Raw genomic sequence first — 23407 nt, forward strand, 5'->3', positions numbered from 1 at the left:
ACCTGTACAAGGCCTAACGGGGTCCCAGTCACCATGTTGGGTTTGTTTAAAACTGATATTCAAAAATAAAATATCCTGTGACCATAATGTATATGGGCGTTCTAGGGGGGAGCTTCTCTGTAAGATCATCTGAATGGCCTCATGTTTACTTCATTTCTTTTATGGCCGGCCACGGCATCCACCGGCAAAAATCGGCTGTTTATTTGGAACCGATCCTGCAGTGATCAGCTGACCACTGCCCCGCGGCTTTAATACTGAAACGGGTTGTCTCATCCGATTTACGTTTCTAGAATTGTCACCATGTGTCCTCTAAATTTCTACTGAAGAATTTTGTATTGTGTGTTTATTACATGTCGGGGTGCGTTTTACAGCAGCCATTGCCATGGTGACTGTTAGTGGTCACTTGCGTTTTACCAGGCTGACGGCATAAACATACAGGAGACTCGGCACTCTCTGTAAGGGTGGGCAATGTTCTGTGCCTGGAATAAACCCGTAGTCGGTAAGTGTAAAATGCAGAAATTTTTGTAATTATCTTCGTTACTTTTTTTTTTTTGTTTCTTTTCTCGAACGTTCAATATGGAAACCATCAACAAGCAGGTTGGCTGCTTTTGGTGGATCTTAATATCCTAATATAACTATTTCAATAAAAAGTGTTCAACATCTTAAAAGTCTGACTAGGGCATCATTCTGTACACAATATACTAAACTCAAGCAAAAAGAATAATAGATCCATCAACAGCAACTCTTTGACGGTTTCCATGTAGTAATGGTTGTTAATATAGTGTTGAGTATTTATGCCCTCTTTTTGGGCCAGCCGCCATGTGTGTTGCCATTTCGCATGCTATATATGGTGTCGGGTGCCAGGGTTAGAAAACTTAAAGGTGAACCCTGCGCCGTGTATTTTTGGTAGTTACGAACAATTCTATATAAAACTCTTTACGGATTACCACCCCCCATCTGGACAAATTTTGTAAAAAGTTTCAGAACCGCTTGCACCCGGTTATGGCGTCGGGTATATCCTACCAAATTTTTTTCGGTTCGCATCACCCGGATTCCCTATGGGTATTTATCACCAACCTGTAGCCGCTCCTGCTGTATAAGCCTCCATGCTTCTAGAGTTGGATACCATGTGAAAAATATTGGAGGTAGAGTATGGGCCCATAGCAGGCATTGGCACCATATTAAGGCTTCAGTCTGTAATTTTGAGAGTCTACAAATTTTACCAAAATTTTTTCAACCCACAACGAGCCAGACACTGAGAAAACGTCTCCAATTTTTATTAAGTTTCCACGTTGCGAACACACAAAATGCTGGAGCACATTAACAATTCAGCAGTTACTTTTGGGAGCTGATCTCTTTTCTCCCTAATTATAGTATTACGTTCTAAACTGCGCCCCGCCGCCCCTCGCAGCCCCCGAGGCCTTATCTTCATCTATTTTAGCAAGGTAGAACATTTTGAAATCACGATAACCAGTTTCCATGGAAACCGTAGAAATTTTTTAATTTTTTTTTTTCTTCACTCCGAGACAAACCTGCGTCTTTGGCACGAAAAGTGATAAATCGTTCCTGGCAGTGACTGGTCCCTACGTAACCTAGATACTGTATGTTTGCAGAATCATCGAAAGATAACGCCCCCACCTTCCGTTTCTAGGATCCAAAAGCGAAATATAAAATCAAAAATTTCTGTGGAAAAATATCCAGCTGCCCAAAAAGAGACATACTTGGATTTAAGAGTGTGCTTTTTTTTTTTTTTTGTAAAGGACGCCCGGTTCCCCATGATCATGGAAGGTCCAAAACTTGGAATGTGTTGGCGAAGCTTTCTCCGGACCGCGCCCAGGCTTTGGGGTGGTCCCGTAGTCGCAGCGATGCTGTAGTAGAAACGTAATAAGGTTTTGGTTAAACGTTATGATGCCGATAATCACTCTCGTATTAGAAAAGCTTCAAAAATATCACGCAACCGACTCAATGGATTTGAGTATTGGAAACCAGAACGATTTCTCAAATGCACTTTATGGCCAAAAGTATGTGAACCCCCTCCTTAATACTGAGTTTGGGTGTTTCAGCGACACCCATTGCAAACCGGTTCATAAAATCAAACACACACCCATGCGATCTCCATACAAAAGCATCGGTAATAGTATGGGTTGTAGGGAAGAGCTCAGTGACGTTACGCGTGGCACTGTCAGCATGCCACCTTTGCCACAAGTCAGTTCATGACATTTATGATCTACTCCGGTCACCTGTAAGTGCTATTATATACTAGATCTGCCCCGGTCACCTGTAGGTGTTATCTGCTAGATCTGCCCCGGTCACCTGTAAGCGATCTTATTATATACTAGATCTGCACCAGTCACCTGTAAGCGCTATTATATACTAGATCTGCCCCGGTCAGCTTTGAGTGTTATTATTGTATGTTCGATCTGCCCCAGTCACCTGTAAGTGTTATTATGATCTACATCTGCCTAATCACAAGTATGTGCTGTTATTGTCTGTTAGATCTGCCCCAGTCACATGAAAGTGTTATTATATACTAGATCTGCCCTGGTCATCTGTAGGTGTTATGTGATATATCTGCCCCAGTCACCTGTAAGTGTTATTGTGATCTACATCTGCCTAGTCACAAGTATGTGATTATCTGTTAGATCTGCCCGGTCACCTGTAAGTGTTACTATCTGCTCGGTCTGCCCCAGTCAATTGTATGTGTATTTATCTTCTACATCTGCCTGTCACCTGTGTGTTGTTATGAACTTCTACATCTTCCTGGTCACCTGTAAGTGTTATCATCTGCTACATCTGCCCCAGTCACCAGTAAGTGGTGTTATTATGCAGAACCGTGCGTCCTGAGCTTCATGAAATGGGTTTCTATGGTCGGGCACACAAGTCTAAGATCACCATGCACAATGCCAAGCTTCTGCTGGAGTTGGGTAAAGCACGTCGTCACTGGACCCTGAGCAGTGTGTTCTCTAGAGTGATAAATCACGTCTCACTATCTGGCAGTCTGATGGAGGAATCTGGGTTTGGTGGATGTTGGGAGAAGACCAGAATGCTTAGTGCCTACGGTAACATTTGGTGGAAGAGGGGTAATAGTTGGGGGCTGTTATTCAGGAGTTGCCCCCTTGTTTTCAGTGAAGGGTAATGTTAATACCACAGAGAGGTTTTAGACAACTGTCGCTTACAACGGTGTGGTAACAGTTTGGGGTTGGGCCCTTTCCTTTTCCAGCACGACTGTGCCCCGGTGCACATAGCGAGCTCCAAAAAAGACTTGGGGTGAGGAGTTTCGTCTGGAAGAACTCAAGTGGCTGCACAAAGTCCTGACCTCAACCCCATCTTACACCTCTGGGATGAACTGGAACGGCAGTTTTGAGTCAGACTTTCTACCCCCAACATCAGTGCCTGACTTCCCGAACGGGCACAAATTCCCACGGACACCCCCCAAAACACGTGGAAAGCCTTCCCAGAAGAAAAAAAGGATGTTATAACCAAAAAAGGGGCCAAACGCCATATTAACACCCGTGGTTTTGGAACGGGATGCCCGATAACCTCTCATGAAGAGTATAAAAGAAAGTATCTCGTGATGGTCAGGGGTTCACATACTTTTGCCCATATAATGTATGTGTGATTTTTCTTCACGCCCTGTATATGGTCCAAGTTCTGCTGTCTGGACTTTTTAATATTTCATCGTATATTTCACTGTAAACTGTTAATTTTTGATTTTAGAATTTTTTTGTTTTACAATTTAAAAACATTTGATCTTCTCGGGTGATTATTATTATTTTTTTTTTAAATTTTAAAAAAATGATGCCTGGCTGAGGTATTCTGGGGTTTTCGAAACGTACAATCGAGGCGTCACACTGAACATTTCTAATCTGACGTCTTCAAAAAATGTATCCGTTTTTCTTTTTGATATTCACCGACGATATCGACACGTAGAACACACAGAGAAAAGCGACAACAGTCACGAAACGTTCCGGTGTAGGCGTGCACCAAGAGTGCGGTTATGAGGCTTGTGTTTCTTTTTTTGTATTGGTGGATCTATGTCAGCTTTGTGCCGCCTTGGTCGGAGCATAGCGCCGGTCACAAAGCTTCACAGTCAATGTAAACATCCCACACAATTCGGCTTCATAAATAAAAAATAGAACACCAACCCCCTGCCCCGATCCCATCCCACCCCTAAGCTGATTTCCCGAAGGCCACCAGTGAATGTTGGGGACACTATCTAATTTTTCTTTAATGTCAGGGACAATGTCAGGGACAAGAAGATCCTCGTGTCAGGCCCAGCGGTAGTCGAAGGTGTCCTTTTCCATGTAATCTGTCCATGTGGACGAGGGCATGCTGCGGTAAGGATCGAGGAGGATCCTAAAGCAACGAATGATGAGGAGCCCCAAGAAGATGAACAGCAGGAACACCAGGACGAAGGCAGCTTTTTGTTCTAAGGTCAGAGAAGACACGGGGAATGCGGCTCCTGACGTTGACATTGTGGTGCTCAGAATCTCACCGGCCATTGTTAAAACCATTTTGGCAACGATTGTCCCCCGTCTCTGAACCTGGAAGAAGAAAGAACTTACTGTCAATTATATAACCAAGAGAATATTGGAAAATGACAATATTAATATCCTTAACTCTATCATACACCTTGTACATAGGGGGCAGTATTATAGTAGTTATATTCTTGTATATAGGGGGTAGTATTATAGTAGTTATATTCTTGTATATAGGGAGCAGTATTATAGTAGTTATATTCTTGTATATAGGGGGCAGTATTATAGTAGTTATATTCTTGTATATAGGGGGTAGTATTATAGTAGTTATATTCTTGTATATAGGGAGCAGTATTATAGTAGTTATATTCTTGTATTTAGGAGCAATATTATAGTAGTTATATTCTTGTATATAGGGGGCAGTATTATAGTAGTTATATTCTTGTACATAGGGGGCAGTATTATAGTAGTTATATTCTTGTATATAGGAGCAGTATTATAGTAGTTATATTCTTGTATATAGGGGGCAGTATTATAGTAGTTATATTCTTGCATATAGGAGGCAGTATTATAGTAGTTATATTCTTGTATATAGGGGGCAGTATTATAGTAGTTATATTCTTGTATATAGAGGGCAGTATTATAGTAGTTATATTCTTGTATATAGGGGGCAGTATTATAGTAGTTATATTCTTGTATATAGGGGGCAGTATTATAGTAGTTATATTCTTGTATATAGGGGTAGTATTATAGTAGTTATATTCTTGTATATAGGGGCAGTTTTATAGTAGTTATATTCTTATATATAGGGGCAGTATTATAGTAGTTATATTCTTGTATATAGGAGCAGTATTATAGTAGTTATATTCTTGTATATAGTGGCAGTATTATAGTAGTTATATTCTTGTATACAGGGGGCAGTAATATAGTAGTTATATTCTTGTATATAGTGGCAGTATTATAGTAGTTATATTCTTGTATATAGGGGGCAGTAATATAGTAGTTATATTCTTGTATATAGTGGCAGTATTATAGTAGTTATATTCTTGTATATAGGGGGCAGTATTATAGTAGTTATATTCTTATATATAGGGGCAGTATTATAGTAGTTATATTCTTGTATATAGGGAGCAGTATTATAGTAGTTATGTTCATGTATATAGGGGGCAGTATTATAGTAGTTATATTCTTGTATATAGGGGCAGTATTATAGTAGTTATATTCTTGTATAAAGGGGCAGTATTATAGTAGTTATATTCTTGTATAAAGGGGCAGTATTATAGTAGTTATATTCTTGTATATGTTATAGTAGTTATATTCTTGTATATAGGGGCAGTATTATAGTAGTTATGTTCATGTATATAGGGGGCAGTATTATAGTAGTTATATTCTTGTATATAGGGGCAGTATTATAGTAGTTATATTCTTGTATAAAGGGGCAGTATTATAGTAGTTATATTCTTGTATAAAGGGGCAGTATTATAGTAGTTATATTCTTGTATATGTTATAGTAGTTATATTCTTGTATATAGGGGGCAGTATTATAGTAGTTATATTCTTGTATATAGGGGGTAGTATTATAGTAGTTATATTCTTGCATATAGGAGGCAGTATTATAGTAGTTATATTCTTGTATATAGAGGGCAGTATTATAGTAGTTATATTCTTGTATATAGGGGGCAGTATTATAGTAGTTATATTCTTGTATATAGGGGGCAGTATTATAGTAGCTATATTCTTGTATATAGGGGGTAGTATTATAGTAGTTATATTCTTGTATATAGGGAGCAGTATTATAGTAGTTATATTCTTGTATGTAGGGGGCAGTATTATAGTAGTTATATTCTTGTATATGTTATAGTAGTTATATTCTTGTATATAGGGGCAGTATTATAGTAGTTATGTTCATGTATATAGGGGGCAGTATTATAGTAGTTATATTCTTGTATATAGGGGCAGTATTATAGTAGTTATATTCTTGTATAAAGGGGCAGTATTATAGTAGTTATATTCTTGTATATGTTATAGTAGTTATATTCTTGTATATAGGGGGCAGTATTATAGTAGTTATATTCTTGTATATAGGAGGCAGTATTATAGTAGTTATATTCTTGTATATAGGAGGCAATATTATAGTAGTTATATTCTTGTATATAGGAGCAGTATTATAGTAGTTATATTCTTGTATATAGGGGCAGTACTATAGTAGCTATATTCTTGTATATAGGGGCAGTATTATAGTAGTTATATTCTTGTATATAGGGGACAGTATTATAGTAGTTATATTCTTGTATATAGGAGCAGTATTATAGTAGTTATATTCTTGTATATAGGGGCAGTACTATAGTAGTTATATTCTTGTATATAGGGGCAGTATTATAGTAGTTATATTCTTGTATATAGGGGCAGTATTATAGTAGTTATATTCTTGTATATAGGGGGCAGTATTATAGTAGTTATATTCTTGTATATAGGGGGCAGTATTATAGTAGTTATATTCTTGTATATAGAGGCAGTATTATAGTAGTTATATTCTTGTATATAGGAGCAGTATTATAGTAGTTATATTCTTGTATATAGGGAGCAGTATTATAGTAGTTATATTCTTGTATATAGAGGGCAGTATTATAGTAGTTATATTCTTGTATATAGGGTTCAGTATTATAGTAGTTATATTCTTGTATATAGGGAGCAGTATTATAGTAGTTATATTCTTGTATATAGAGGGCAGTATTATAGTAGTTATATTCTTGTATATAGGGTTCAGTATTATAGCAGTTATATTCTTGTATATAGGGGGCAGTATTATAGTAGTTATATTCTTGTATATAGGGGCAGTATTATAGTAGTTATATTCTTGTATAAAGGGGCAGTATTATAGTAGTTATATTCTTGTATATAGGGTTCAGTATTATAGTAGTTATATTCTTGTATATAGGGAGCAGTATTATAGTAGTTATATTCTTGTATATAGAGGGCAGTATTATAGTAGTTATATTCTTGTATATAGGGTTCAGTATTATAGCAGTTATATTCTTGTATATAGGGGGCAGTATTATAGTAGTTATATTCTTGTATATAGCGGCAGTATTATAGTAGTTATATTCTTGTATATAGGGGGCAGTATTAGGGCGGGTTCACACGTGGCGGAATTTCACTTAAATTCCGCTGCGGACACTCCGCAGCGTTAATCCGCAGCGGTGCCGTTTGTCCATTGACTTACACTTTAATTTAGCAGTGTTCGTTTAGACGAGGCGTAAAATTCCGCTGCGGAGCATAGGCTGCGGAGCGGAATTTGGTGTCCGCAGCATGCTCTGTCTGTTGCGGAGCAGTGGCGGACTCATGGCGTAATTTCTCCATTGACTTCAATGGAGAGTCAAAATTCCGCAATGAAGTCCGCAGATCTTATGTGTGCTGCGGAGCGTATTGTTTTTACTACCATGACATTTCTTCATTCTGGCTGGACCTATGTATTTCTAGGTCTACAGCCAGACTGAGGAAGTCAATGGGGCTCCCGTAATGACGGGAGCGTTGCTAGGAGACGTCTGTAAATAGTCACTGTCCAGGGTGCTGAAAGAGTTAAGCGATCGGCAGTAACTGTTTCTGCACCCGGGACAGTGACTACCGATCTCAATATACATGTATCTGTAAAAAACATATAAGTTCATACTTACCGAGAACTCCCTGCTTCTGTCTCCAGTCCAGCCTCCCAGGATGACGTTTCAGTCTAAGTGACGGCTGCAGCCAATCACAGGCCAAGCACAGGCTGCAGCGGTCACATGGACTGGTGCGTCATCCAGGGAGGTCGGGCTGGATGCCGAAAGAGGGACGCGTCACCAAGACAACGGCCGGTAAGTATGAAATTCTTTTACTTTCCCTAGGGAAAGTGCTGTCCCTTCTCTCTATCCTGCACTGATAGGGAGAAGGGAAGCACTTTTCCCGCAGTCCGCAGCAGCTAGTCCGCATCAATTTTCTGCACATTTTGTGCAGATCCGCAGCAGAATCTGCAACGCAGATTCTGTGCGGCATTGATGCGGACAGTTGCGGAGGAATTCCGCCACGTCTGGCCGTGCCCTTATAGTAGTTATATTCTTGTATATAGGGGGCAGTATTATAGTAGTTATATTCTTGTACATAGGGGGCAGTATTATAGTAGGTATATTCTTGTATATAGGAGCAGTATTATAGTAGTTATATTCTTGTGTATAGGGGGCAGTATTATAGTAGTTATATTCTTGTATATAGGGGGCAGTATTATAGTAGTTATATTCTTGTATATAGGAGCAGTATTATAGTAGTTATATTCTTGTATATAGGAGCAGTATTATAGTAGTTATATTCTTGTATATAGGAGGCAGTATTATAGTAGTTATATTCTTGGATATAGGGGGCAGTATTATAGTAGTTATATTCCTGTATATAGGGGCAGTATTATAGTAGTTATATTCTTGTATATAGGGGGCAGTATTATAGTAGTTATATTCTTGGATATAGGGGGCAGTATTATAGTAGTTATATTTTTGTATATAGAGGGCAGTATTATAGTAGTTATATTCTTGTATATAGGAGGCAGTATTATAGTAGTTATATTCTTGTATATAGGAGCAGTATTATAGTAGTTATATTCTTGTATATAGGGGCAGTACTATAGTAGTTATATTCTTGTATATAGGGGCAGTATTATAGTAGTTATATTCTTGTATATAGGGGCAGTATTATAGTAGTTATATTCTTGTATATAGGGGACAGTATTATAGTAGTTATATTCTTGTATATAGGGGGCAGTATTATAGTAGTTATATTCTTGTATATAGGGAGCAGTATTATAGTAGTTATATTCTTGTATATAGGAGCAGTATTATAGTAGTTATATTCTTGTATATAGGGGCAGTACTATAGTAGTTATATTCTTGTATATAGGGGCAGTATTATAGTAGTTATATTCTTGTATATAGGGGCAGTATTATAGTAGTTATATTCTTGTATATAGGGGGCAGTATTATAGTAGTTATATTCTTGTATATAGGGGGCAGTATTATAGTAGTTATATTCTTGTATATAGAGGCAGTATTATAGTAGTTATATTCTTGTATATAGGAGCAGTATTATAGTAGTTATATTCTTGTATATAGGGAGCAGTATTATAGTAGTTATATTCTTGTATATAGAGGGCAGTATTATAGTAGTTATATTCTTGTATATAGGGGCAGTATTATAGTAGTTATATTCTTGTATATAGGGGCAGTATTATAGTAGTTATATTCTTGTATATAGGGGGCAGTATTATAGTAGTTATATTCTTGTATATAGGGGGCAGTATTATAGTAGTTATATTCTTGTATATAGAGGCAGTATTATAGTAGTTGTATTCTTGTATATAGGAGCAGTATTATAGTAGTTATATTCTTGTATATAGAGTTCAGTATTATAGTAGTTATATTCCTGTAGATATGGGGCAGTATTATAGTAGTTATATTCTTGTATATAGGAGGCAGTATTATAGTAGTTATATTCTTGTATATAGGGGGCAGTATTATAGTAGTTATATTCTTGTATATAGGGGGCAGTATTATAGTAGTTATATTCTTGTATATAGGGGCAGTATTATAGTAGTTATATTCTTGTATATAGGGGGCAGTATTATAGCAGTTATATTCTTGTATATAGGGGGCAGTATTATAGTAGTTATATTCTTGTATATAGCGGCAGTATTATAGTAGTTATATTCTTGTATATAGGGGGCAGTATTATAGTAGTTATATTCTTGTATATAGGGGGCAGTATTATAGTAGTTATATTCTTGTACATAGGGGGCAGTATTATAGTAGGTATATTCTTGTATATAGGAGCAGTATTATAGTAGTTATATTCTTGTGTATAGGGGGCAGTATTATAGTAGTCATATTCTTGTATATAGGGGGCAGTATTATAGTAGTTATATTCTTGTATATAGGAGCAGTATTATAGTAGTTATATTCTTGTATATAGGAGGCAGTATTATAGAAGTTATATTCTTGTATATAGGGGCAGTATTATAGTAGTTATGTTCTTGTATATAGGAGCAGTATTATAGTAGTTATATTCTTGTATATAGGGGGCAGTATTATAGTAGTTATATTCTTGTATATAGGGGGCAGTATTATAGTAGTTATATTCTTGTATATAGGAATCAGTATTATAGTAGTTATATTCTTGTATATAGGAGCAGTATTATAGTGGTTATATTCTTGTATATAGGAGCAGTATTATAGTAGTTATATTCCTGTATATAGGGACAGTATTATAGTAGTTATATTCTTGTATATAGGGGCAGTATTATAGTAGTTATATTCTTGTATATAGGAGCAGTGTTATAGTAGTTATATTCTTGTATATAGGAGGCAGTATTATAGTAGTTATATTCTTGTATATAGGGGGCAGTATTATAGTAGTTATATTCTTGTATATAGGGGCAGTATTATAGTAGTTATATGCTTGTATATAGGGGCAGTATTATAGTAGTTATATTCTTGTATATAGGGGCAGTATTATAGTAGTTATATTCTTGTATATAGGGGGCAGTATTATAGTAGTTATATTCTTGTATATAGGGGCAGTATTATAGTAGTTATATGCTTGTATATAGGGAGCAGTATTATAGTAGTTATATTCTTGTATATAGGGGCAGTATTATAGTAGTTATATTCTTGTATATAGGGGCAGTATTATAGTAGTTATATTCTTGTATATAGGGGGCAGTATTATAGTAGTTATATTCTTGCATATAGGAGCAGTATTATAGTAGTTATATTCTTGTATATAGGAGCAGTATTATAGTAGTTATATTCTTGTATATTGGGGCAGTATTATAGTAGTTATATTCTTGAATATAGGGGGCAGTATTATAGTAGTTATATTCTTGTATATAGGGTGCAGTATTATAGTAGTTATATTCTTGTATATAGGGGGCAGTATTATAGTAGTTATGTTCATGTATATAGGGGGCAGTATTATAGTAGTTATATTCTTGTATATAGGGGGAAGTATTATAGTAGTTATATTCTTGTATATAGAGGGCAGTATTATAGTAGTTATATTCTTGTATATAGGTGCAGTATTATAGTAGTTATATTCTTGTATATAGGGGGCAGTATTATAGTAGTTATGTTCATGTATATAGGGGGCAGTATTATAGTAGTTATATTCTTGTATATAGGGGCAGTATTATAGTAGTTATATTCTTGTATATAGGGGGCAGTATTATAGTAGTTATATTCTTGTACATAGGGGGCAGTATTATAGTAGGTATATTCTTGTATATAGGAGCAGTATTATAGTAGTTATATTCTTGTGTATAGGGGGCAGTATTATAGTAGTCATATTCTTGTATATAGGGGGCAGTATTATAGTAGTTATATTCTTGTATATAGGAGCAGTATTATAGTAGTTATATTCTTGTATATAGGAGGCAGTATTATAGAAGTTATATTCTTGTATATAGGGGCAGTATTATAGTAGTTATGTTCTTGTATATAGGAGCAGTATTATAGTAGTTATATTCTTGTATATAGGGGGCAGTATTATAGTAGTTATATTCTTGTATATAGGGGGCAGTATTATAGTAGTTATATTCTTGTATATAGGAATCAGTATTATAGTAGTTATATTCTTGTATATAGGAGCAGTATTATAGTGGTTATATTCTTGTATATAGGAGCAGTATTATAGTAGTTATATTCCTGTATATAGGGACAGTATTATAGTAGTTATATTCTTGTATATAGGGGCAGTATTATAGTAGTTATATTCTTGTATATAGGAGCAGTGTTATAGTAGTTATATTCTTGTATATAGGAGGCAGTATTATAGTAGTTATATTCTTGTATATAGGAGTAGTATTATAGTAGTTATATGCTTGTATATAGGGGGCAGTATTATAGTAGTTATATTCTTGCATATAGGAGCAGTATTATAGTAGTTATATTCTTGTATATAGGAGCAGTATTATAGTAGTTATATTCTTGTATATTGGGGCAGTATTATAGTAGTTATATTCTTGAATATAGGGGGCAGTATTATAGTAGTTATATTCTTGTATATAGGGTGCAGTATTATAGTAGTTATATTCTTGTATATAGGGGGCAGTATTATAGTAGTTATGTTCATGTATATAGGGGGCAGTATTATAGTAGTTATATTCTTGTATATAGGGGGAAGTATTATAGTAGTTATATTCTTGTATATAGGAGACAGTATTATAGTAGTTATATTCTTGTATATAGGAGGCAGTATTATAGAAGTTATATTCTTGTATATAGGGGCAGTATTATAGTAGTTATGTTCTTGTATATAGGAGCAGTATTATAGTAGTTATATTCTTGTATATAGGGGGCAGTATTATAGTAGTTATATTCTTGTATATAGGGGGCAGTATTATAGTAGTTATATTCTTGTATATAGGAAGCAGTATTATAGTAGTTATATTCTTGTATATAGGAGCAGTATTATAGTGGTTATATTCTTGTATATAGGAGCAGTATTATAGTAGTTATATTCCTGTATATAGGGACAGTATTATAGTAGTTATATTCTTGTATATAGGGGCAGTATTATAGTAGTTATATTCTTGTATATAGGAGCAGTGTTATAGTAGTTATATTCTTGTATATAGGAGGCAGTATTATAGTAGCTATATTCTTGTATATAGGAGTAGTATTATAGTAGTTATATGCTTGTATATAGGGGGCAGTATTATAGTAGTTATATTCTTGCATATAGGAGCAGTATTATAGTAGTTATATTCTTGTATATAGGAGCAGTATTATAGTAGTTATATTCTTGTATATAGCGGCAGTATTATAGTAGTTATATTCTTGTATATAGGGGGCAGTATTAGGGCGGGTTCACACGTGGCGGAATTTCACTTAAATTCCGCTGCGGACACTCCGCAGCGTTAATCCGCAGCGGTGCCGTTTGTCCATTGACTTACACTTTAATTTAGCAGTGTTCGTTTAGACGAGGCGTAAAATTCCGCTGCGGAGCATAGGCTGCGGAGCGGAATTTGGTGTCCGCAGCATGCTCTGTCTGTTGCGGAGCAGTGGCGGACTCATGGCGGAATTTCTCCATTGACTTCAATGGAGAGTCAAAATTCCGCAATGAAGTCCGCAGATCTTATGTGTGCTGCGGAGCGTATTGTTTTTACTACCATGACATTTCTTCATTCTGGCTGGACCTATGTATTTCTAGGTCTACAGCCAGACTGAGGAAGTCAATGGGGCTCCCGTAATGACGGGAGCGTTGCTAGGAGACGTCTGTAAATAGTCACTGTCCAGGGTGCTGAAAGAGTTAAGCGATCGGCAGTAACTGTTTCTGCACCCGGGACAGTGACTACCGATCTCAATATACATGTATCTGTAAAAAACATATAAGTTCATACTTACCGAGAACTCCCTGCTTCTGTCTCCAGTCCAGCCTCCCATGATGACGTTTCAGTCTAAGTGACGGCTGCAGCCAATCACAGGCCAAGCACAGGCTGCAGCGGTCACATGGACTGGTGCGTCATCCAGGGAGGTCGGGCTGGATGCCGAAAGAGGGACGCGTCACCAAGACAACGGCCGGTAAGTATGAAATTCTTTTACTTTCCCTAGGGAAAGTGCTGTCCCTTCTCTCTATCCTGCACTGATAGGGAGAAGGGAAGCACTTTTCCCGCAGTCCGCAGCAGCTAGTCCGCATCAATTTTCTGCACATTTTGTGCAGATCCGCAGCAGAATCTGCAACGCAGATTCTGTGCGGCATTGATGCGGACAGTTGCGGAGGAAATCCGCCACGTGTGGTCATGCCCTTATAGTAGTTATATTCTTGTATATTGGGGCAGTATTATAGTAGTTATATTCTTGAATATAGGGTGCAGTATTATAGTAGTTATATTCTTGTATATAGGGGGCAGTATTATAGTAGTTATATTCTTGTATATAGGGTGCAGTATTATAGTAGTTATATTCTTGTATATAGGGGGCAGTATTATAGTAGTTATATTCTTGTATATAGGGTGCAGTATTATAGTAGTTATATTCTTGTATATAGGGGGCAGTATTATAGTAGTTATGTTCATGTATATAGGGGGCAGTATTATAGTAGTTATATTCTTGTATATAGGGGGAAGTATTATAGTAGTTATATTCTTGTATATAGGGGGCAGTATTACAGTAGTTATATTCTTGTATATAGGGGGAAGTATTATAGTAGTTATATTCTTGTATATAGGAGCAGTATTATAGTAGTTATATTCTTGTATATAGGGGCAGTATTATAGTAGTTATATTCTTGTATATAGGGGCAGTATTATAGTAGTTATATTCTTGTATACAGGGGGCAGTATTATAGTAGTTATATTCTTGTATATAGAGGGCAGTATTATAGTAGTTATATTCTTGTATATAGGTGCAGTATTATAGTAGTTATATTCTTGTATATAGGGGGCAGTATTATAGTAGTTATGTTCATGTATATAGGGGGCAGTATTATAGTAGTTATATTCTTGTATATAGAGGGCAGTATTATAGTAGTTATATTCTTGTATATAGGAGGCAGTATTATAGTAGTTATATTCTTGTATATAGGAGCAGTATTATAGTAGTTATATTCTTGTATATAGGGACAGTACTATAGTAGTTATATTCTTGTATATAGGAGGCAGTATTATAGTAGTTATATTCTTGTATATAGGGGGCAGTATTATAGTAGTTATATTCTTGTATATAGGGGGCAGTATTATAGTAGTTATATTCTTGTATATAGGGGACAGTATTATAGTAGTTATATTCTTGTATATAGGGGGCAGTAGTATAGTAGTTATATTCTTGTATATAGGAGGCAGTATTATAGTAGTTATATTCTTGTATATAGGAGGCAGTATTATAGTAGTTATGTTCTTGTATATAGGGGCAGTATTATAGTAGTTATGTTCTTGTATATAGGGGCTGTATTATAGTAGTTATGTTCTTGTATATAGGGGGCAGTATTATAGTAGTTATATTCTTGTATATAGGTGGCAGTATTATAGTAGTTATATTCTTGTATATAAGGCAGTATTATAGTAGTTATGTTCTTGTATATAGGGGACAGTATTATAGTAGTTATATTCTTGTGTATATAGGGGGCAGTGTTATAGTAGTTATATTCTTGTATATAGGGAGCAGTATTATAGTAGTTATATTCTTGTATATAGGGGGCAGTATTATAGTAGTTATGTTCATGTATATAGGGGGCAGTATTATAGTAGTTATATTCTTGTATATAGAGGGCAGTATTATAGTAGTTATATTCTTGTATATAGGAGGCAGTATTATAGTAGTTATATTCTTGTATATAGGAGCAGTATTATAGTAGTTATATTCTTGTATATAGGGACAGTACTATAGTAGTTATATTCTTGTATATAGGAGGCAGTATTATAGTAGTTATATTCTTGTATATAGGGGGCAGTATTATAGTAGTTATATTCTTGTATATAGGGGGCAGTATTATAGTAGTTATATTCTTGTATATAGGGGACAGTATTATAGTAGTTATATTCTTGTATATAGGGGGCAGTAGTATAGTAGTTATATTCTTGTATATAGGAGGCAGTATTATAGTAGTTATATTCTTGTATATAGGAGGCAGTATTATAGTAGTTATGTTCTTGTATATAGGGGCAGTATTATAGTAGTTATGTTCTTGTATATAGGGGCTGTATTATAGTAGTTATGTTCTTGTATATAGGGGGCAGTATTATAGTAGTTATATTCTTGTATATAGGTGGCAGTATTATAGTAGTTATATTCTTGTATATAAGGCAGTATTATAGTAGTTATGTTCTTGTATATAGGGGACAGTATTATAGTAGTTATATTCTTGTGTATATAGGGGGCAGTGTTATAGTAGTTATATTCTTGTATATAGGGGGCAGTATTATAGTAGTTATATTCTTGTATATGGGGGGCAGTATTATAGTAGTTATATTCTTGTATATAGGGAGCAGTATTATAGTAGTTATATTCTTGTATATAGGGAGCAGTATTATAGTAGTTATATTCTTGTATATAGGGGGCAGTATTATAGTAGTTATATTCTTGTATATAGGGGGCAGTATTATAGTAGTTATATTCTTGTATATAGGGGGCAGCATTATATTAGTTATATTCTTGTATATAGGGGGCAGTATTATAGTAGTTATATTCTTGTATATAGGGGGCAGCATTATATTAGTTATATTCTTGTATATATGAGGCAGTATGATAGTAGTCATATTCTTGTATATAGGGTCAGTATAAGGGCGGGTTCACACATGGCGGAATTGCACTTAAATTCCGCTGCGGACACTCCGCAGCGTTAATCCGCAGCGGAGCCGTTTCTACATTGACTTTCACTTTAATTTAGCAGTGTTCGTTTACACGATGCGTACAATTCCGCTGCGGAGCATAGGCTGCGGAGCGGAATTTGGTGTCCGCAGCATGCTCTGTCTGTTGCGGAGCAGTGGCGGACTCATGGCGGAATTTCTCCATTGACTTCAATGGAGATTCAAAGTTCCGCAATGAAGTCCGCAGCTGTCATGCACATGTCATGTGTGCTGCGGATGCGTCTTGCTTTTTTTACTTGACATTTCTTCATTCTGGCTGGACCTATGTATTTCTAGGTCTACAGCCAGACTGAGGAAGTCAATGGGGCTCCCGTAATGACGGGAGCGTTGCTAGGAGACGTCAGTAAATAGTCACTGTCCAGGGTGCTGAAAGAGTTAAGCGATCGGCAGTAACTGTTTCTGCACCCGGGACAGTGACTACCGATCACAATATACATGTATCTGTAAAAAAAAATGAAGTTCGTACTTACCGAGAACTCCCTGTTTCTGTCTCCAGTCCGGCCTCCCAGGATGACGTTTCAGTGTAAGTGACGGCTGCAGCCAATCACAGGGCAATCACAGGCTGCAGCGGTCACATGGACTGGTGCGTCATCCAGGGAGGTCGGGCTGGATGCCGAAGGAGGGACGCGTCATAAAGACAACGGCCGGTAAGTATGAAAATCGTTTACTTTCACTAGGGAAAGTGCTGTCCCTTCTCTCTATCCTGCACTGATAGGGAGAAGGGAAGCACTTTTCCCGCAGTCCGCAGCAGCTAGTCCGCATCAATTTTCTGCACATTTTGTGCAGATCCGCTGCAGAATCTGCAACGCAGATTCTGTGCGGCATTGATGCGGACAGTTGCGGAGGAATTCCGCCATGTGTGGTCATGCCCTTATAGTAGTTATATTCTTGTATATAGGAGACAGTATTATAGTAGTTATATTCTTGTATATAGGAGGCAGTATTATAGTAGTTATATTCTTGTATATAGGGGCAGTATTATAGTAGTTATATTTTTGTATATAGGAGCAGTATTATAGTAGTTATATTCTTGTATATAGGGGGCAGTATTATAGTAGTTATATTCTTGTATATAGGGGGCAGTATTATAGTAGTTATATTCTTGTATATAGGAAGCAGTATTATAGTAGTTATATTCTTGTATATAGGAGCAGTATTATAGTGGTTATATTCTTGTATATAGGAGCAGTATTATAGTAGTTATATTCCTGTATATAGGGACAGTATTATAGTAGTTATATTCTTGTATATAGGGGCAGTATTATAGTAGTTATATTCTTGTATATAGGAGCAGTATTATAGTAGTTATATTCTTGTATATAGGAGCAGTATTATAGTAGTTATATTCTTGTATATAGGAGCAGTATTATAGTAGTTATATTCTTGTATATAGGGGGCAGTATTATAGTAATTATATTCTTGTATATAGGGGCAGTATTATAGTAGTTATATTCTTGTATATAGGGGGCAGTAGTATAGTAGTTATATTCTTGTATATAGGAGCAGTATTATAGTAGTTATATTCTTGTATATAGGAGCAGTATTATAGTAGTTATATTCTTGTGTTATTGGTTCTTGTAGTGTCTTGCAGATACTATTTTACATAGATACTTTTCAATAGCTGTTTATTACATGTGAATTTTAGGGACTGTATTGTGATATTAGTCATGAAATGTTAGAACAGTTTTTCTTGTATGGTGTTATGCACTGTAGGGTAACTTTTTTTTTACACTTTTAGGTGATATTTTCACACTGTATGCATTGTATGGTGGGATTTATACAGCTTTTGGTGTTTTTCTTTATGAACTGTATGGTGGTATCTATGTATTTTACGGTGGTATTATTTATATACTGTACGGTGATATTATTTATATACTGTATGATGATATTATTTATTTAGTGACTGGCAATTTTATGGCAATGTCTCTTAGTATAATTTGAGCACTTCAAGTTTGTGTTCTGTTCACAGCCCACTGACTAACCTCAATCCGGATAAAATGCATCCAGGATAATTGGGGTAGTCGTTTTTATTTGCTGATCTCAATTTTTAAGATCTTTTCCTAGATCTATTCTTTGCTGATGGATTTACCTCTGCTGGAATTTGCCAGGTTAATCATTGCACCGGCTCAATCATCAAACCTTCTGCTGCGTCAGTCTTTTTTCTTAACTGTTTTTAACGATTTTAGACTTCAGCTCCCAGAAGAATAGAGGGGTACGGTGCGAGTCTTGGCCCGCTAACGTCACGGTTGGCATTCACTTAAACAATGACAAATGAGGCTGATGTTTTTTCTGGACTCCGCAGCCGTGTCTACAAAGCTGGAAAGCAAGGCTGCTGCAAAATAGCTGAAATTTCGGATCGCTCCGCTCCTTGGAAATGTGTGTTTTTGGGCTAGAAAAAATTCAGATTTGATATATAGGCTGTAACATAGGGCGGCACAAGCTTTACTTATCGTCTATTATACCATGTCTCTAGTCACCTGTTTTACCTGTTAATTGATGCTGAAAAGTGGAGCTGCCCTTTAATTTGATATATGTCCAATGTATGGACCTTTTCTCATAGCGATTTACAATCTTGTTAATTTATCGCAGGCGGGCAAACGTCATTTGCATCCGAGGGTTGTGTAATTTAGAAGAATATAAAGCTGTCTGCCGGAACGCGATCTTTGACCGATAACGCAGTGTGTTTTTCAGCGCGGCGGATATGAGTGCGCGCAGCAGCCTGTGATTATACCACTTTGGCTTTTCCGGCAGTAAATACTTATTAATTATCTGCTCATGTAAACACAACAGTGTCCAAGTCGGCTGCCAAGTGCCAGACTGGATGTGTGAGCGGGCTGGAGCGAGCGTCTGGAAAAACGCTAGTCGCGTATGCCACCATTTAGATTGTAAGCTCTTCAGGACAGAGATGCTTATAATTAAAGGGGATGACCTCTTTAGACAATCGCTTTCCATGTGATAATAATAGATGGGGATCCCTAGACAGGATACCCATGGAGAGCCAACTAGAGGACTGCCTTGGATGGCAAAAGCTGATTTTTGGGCAGAGTCGGGGGTTCCAGACGAAAAACTTCCCACGATCAACTGGTTTCAAGACCTTCGTAATTTAAAACGGTTACTCGTAGTGTAGGATAACAAGGACAGGGGCAAATGGAAGCGGGTAGCATACAAATGCACGATCAGACTACACACAGGGTTTGCTTGTAGTCTGTAACCATGGAGACACATAGCCCTACATAGGAGCTGTATACACAACACAATAGAACACTTTTAATCAAGACTTTTTTTGCAAAGTTACTTCATCTTAGAAAAAAGTTTATTTTTCCTTTACGAATTAAGGTGGCAGGGAAATGAATCATGTGACCCCTCTCGTCCCTGGTGATTGGCTGCAAATCGATGGGTGTATAGGCCCTGTGATAACCACTCCAGGAGGGCATTTAATGGGCACAATTGCTCCCAACTAGTTCTGTAGTGATAAGACTTCTGTAAGAGGCCCTTATGTACATGGGCCTGAATTGGGGACGCCGAGTAACTCGTCTATGTCAAATACCCTGCAGATACTGGGGTGACACGAGGTAACCCAGTCCTCCCCTCCTCCGCCAGCTGGGAACAAGTCATAAAAGGATGTATATACTGTAGAGAATGCTACTGTGGGGCCCTTGGATAGGGTCGGGCCCCAGCTCTGTTGGCCTCACCCCCTTTCCTAATGGGCAATGTGAGGAGAATGCCTCCCACCTCTCCTACAATCGATGGAAAGTGGGGTGCAGCAAATTACTACTCTGGGTGTAAACCATCACCAGTAGGGGGCGCTATTTTTTTCCTTTATGTATACCTTTCTACAGTGGTATCTCTAAATACGGTTCTCTATATAACAACATGATGTTCATTTTTTCCTATGTATTTAAAAAAAAAAAGTATAAAAAATAAAGATTTAATAAAACTCATTGTATTCCACCCTATTAAGGAATTCTAAATGAATAGAGGGGGGTCCTCTGTTAAGGATCCGCATCTCCTGGAGGACCCAGCTGTCCACACTTTACATTGGCACCCTTTGATTTCAATGGGTGCCGTGTAATGCCTCATTTCCCCTGTGGTGGCACTGCAGGGAAATCGAACACTTGCTGATGGATTCTTCTTCAGGCTCCTGCTGATCGTTGGGATTTTGAGCTGCAGGACACCTTGTGATCAGCTGATTTTCAGTGGCCCCTTGTAAGTGTCCAAAGAGGATAAACCCATTAATTTTTTTATCATTAAAATGACAGGTCTCAGGGCAGATTAATTGGAGTTTTGAAACTAGAGTTGTCAAAGCTCCGCCCCTTTAATATTAGGATTGAGATGTTGCAAACAGAATTTCTCAGGATGGGGTCGCCAGCGTTGCCTATAGTTATAATACACACTGTAAATTATAAATGTGCAGGACATGCTGAGCTGTGTAAAATACACCTCATGCCTAATGTCAGTCAATAAGTGGTCACCGGTGCTGGTAGAACACAATTGTGACCTTCGATTACCGATACATTGTGAGAACGCCACTGCTGAGTTCAATACTTGTCCTGAGTATGAGTTAGTGGTCTGCACCTTCCACAGCTGTCGGGTCGTTCCTTTGTCATCTAGGGTCACTTATCATTGCTTTCTGGTTGACCTTACATAGATCACACTGAGGGAAACAGTAATGTCCATTCAACTGCTATCAATTATATTGTCAAAACCGACAATGACTCGGAAAGCCTCATACACAATGAGACCGAATTAGATGAACATCAGCTGCAAATTATAACAATCAGGTGTTTTTTTGTAGGGTAAAATCACAAATTAACAAAAAAAAAATCCCATTTTTTTTGTTAGGTCCTATAAAAAACATATATATATTTTTTCAAAAATATTCAATCCATAAAATTCCTCTTAAAAGGATCTAAAAAAAAAAAACACCAACCCAAACACCCAGTGAGATAATATCTCAGCACACTCTGTGATAAGTCAGTTTCTTAGCTCTGAGGTAATATACTATGGTTCTCCGATTATATTATGTCATCTATTGTCCTGAGATAATAGGTCTGTGTGGAAAGATAATATGCCAGAGCTCGGAGACAATACATCAGAGAAGATAATACATCAGTAACTGAGATAATAAGTCAGAGCTATGGGAGAATAAATCAGAGCTATGAGAGAATAAGTCAGAGCTATGAGATTATAAGTCAGTGATCTGAGATAATAAGTCAGTGATCTGAAATAATAAGTCAGTGATCTGGGATAATAAGTCAGACCTATGAGAGAATAAGTCAGAGCTATGAGATAATAAGTCAGAGCTATGAAATAATAAGTCAGTGCTATGAGTGAATAAGTCAGAGCTATGAGATAATAAGTCAGAACTATGAGATTATAAATCAGTGATCTGAGATAATGTCAGTGATCTGGGATAATAAATCAGGCTATGAGATAATAAGTCAGAGCTATGAGATAAGTCAGAGCTATGAGATAATAAGTCAGTGATCTGAGATAATGAGTCAGTGATCTGAAATAATAAGTCAGAACTATGAGATAATAAGCCAGTGATCTGAAATAATAAGGCAGAGCTATGAGATAATAAGTCAGTGATCAGAAATAATAAGTCAGAGCTATGAGATAATAAGCCAGTGATCTGGGATAATAAGTCAGAGCTATGAGATAATAAGTCAGAGCTATGAGATAATAAGTCAGAGCTATGAGATAATAAGTCAGTGCTATGAGATAATAAGTCAGAGCTATGAGATAATAAGTCAGTGCTATGAGATAATAAGTCAGAGCTATGAGATAATAAGTCAGTGCTATGAGATAATAAGTCAGAGCTATGAGATAATAAGTCAGTGCTATGAGATAATAAGTCAGTGCTATGAGATAAGAAGTCAGTGCTATGAGATAATAAGTCAGAGCTATGAGATAATAAATCAGTGCTATGAGATAATAAGTCAGAGCTATGAGATAATAAGTCAGTGCTAAGAGATAAGAAGTCACAGCTGAGATAATAAGTCAGAGCTATAAGATAATAAGTCAGAGCTATAAGATAATAAGTCAGAGCTATAAGATAATAAGTCAGTGCTAAGAGATAAGAAGTCAGAGCTATGAGATAATAAATCAGAGCTATGAGATAATAAGTCAGAGCTATAAGATAATAAGTCAGTGCTATGAGATAATAAGTCACAGCTGAGATAATAAGTCAGAGCTATAAGATAATAAATCAGAGCTATGAGATAAGTCAGTGCTATGAGATAATAAGTAAGAGCTATGAGATAATATGTCAGTGACATGAGAGAATAAGTCAGAGCTATAAGATAATAAGTGAGTGCTATGAGATAATAAGTCAGAGATATGAGATAAGTCAGTGCTGAGATAATAAGTCAGAGCTATGAGGTAATAAGTCAGTGCTATGAGATAATAAGAGAGCTATGAGATAATAAGTTAGTGCTGAGATAATAAGTCAGAGCTATGAGATAATAAGTCAGAGCTATGAGATAATAAGTCAGAGCTATGAGATAATAAGTCAGAGCTATGAGATAATAAGTCAGTGATCTGAGAT

The 23407-nt window shown here is 36.6% G+C and overlaps 2 protein-coding genes across 2 annotated transcripts in view; both read right to left on the reverse strand.

Annotated features, from left to right (window-relative positions):
• The window catches only part of DUSP23 (dual specificity phosphatase 23), a 395843-nt gene that overhangs the window by 136209 nt on the left and 236227 nt on the right, over window positions 1–23407 (reverse strand). The window lies entirely within an intron of this gene.
• Window positions 1263–23407, reverse strand: part of LOC142664364 (cortexin-3-like) — a 30832-nt gene continuing 8687 nt past the window's right edge. Inside the window, exon 2 of the mRNA XM_075843421.1 lies at window positions 1263–4544. Within this exon, the coding sequence (XP_075699536.1) occupies window positions 4269–4514 (246 nt within the window). The 5' untranslated portion in view covers window positions 4515–4544 and the 3' untranslated portion in view covers window positions 1263–4268. The remainder of the gene's footprint in view (window positions 4545–23407) is intronic.

This window comes from Rhinoderma darwinii, chromosome 12, assembly GCF_050947455.1.
Source record: "Rhinoderma darwinii isolate aRhiDar2 chromosome 12, aRhiDar2.hap1, whole genome shotgun sequence".
Taxonomy (NCBI): Eukaryota; Metazoa; Chordata; class Amphibia; order Anura; family Rhinodermatidae; genus Rhinoderma; species Rhinoderma darwinii.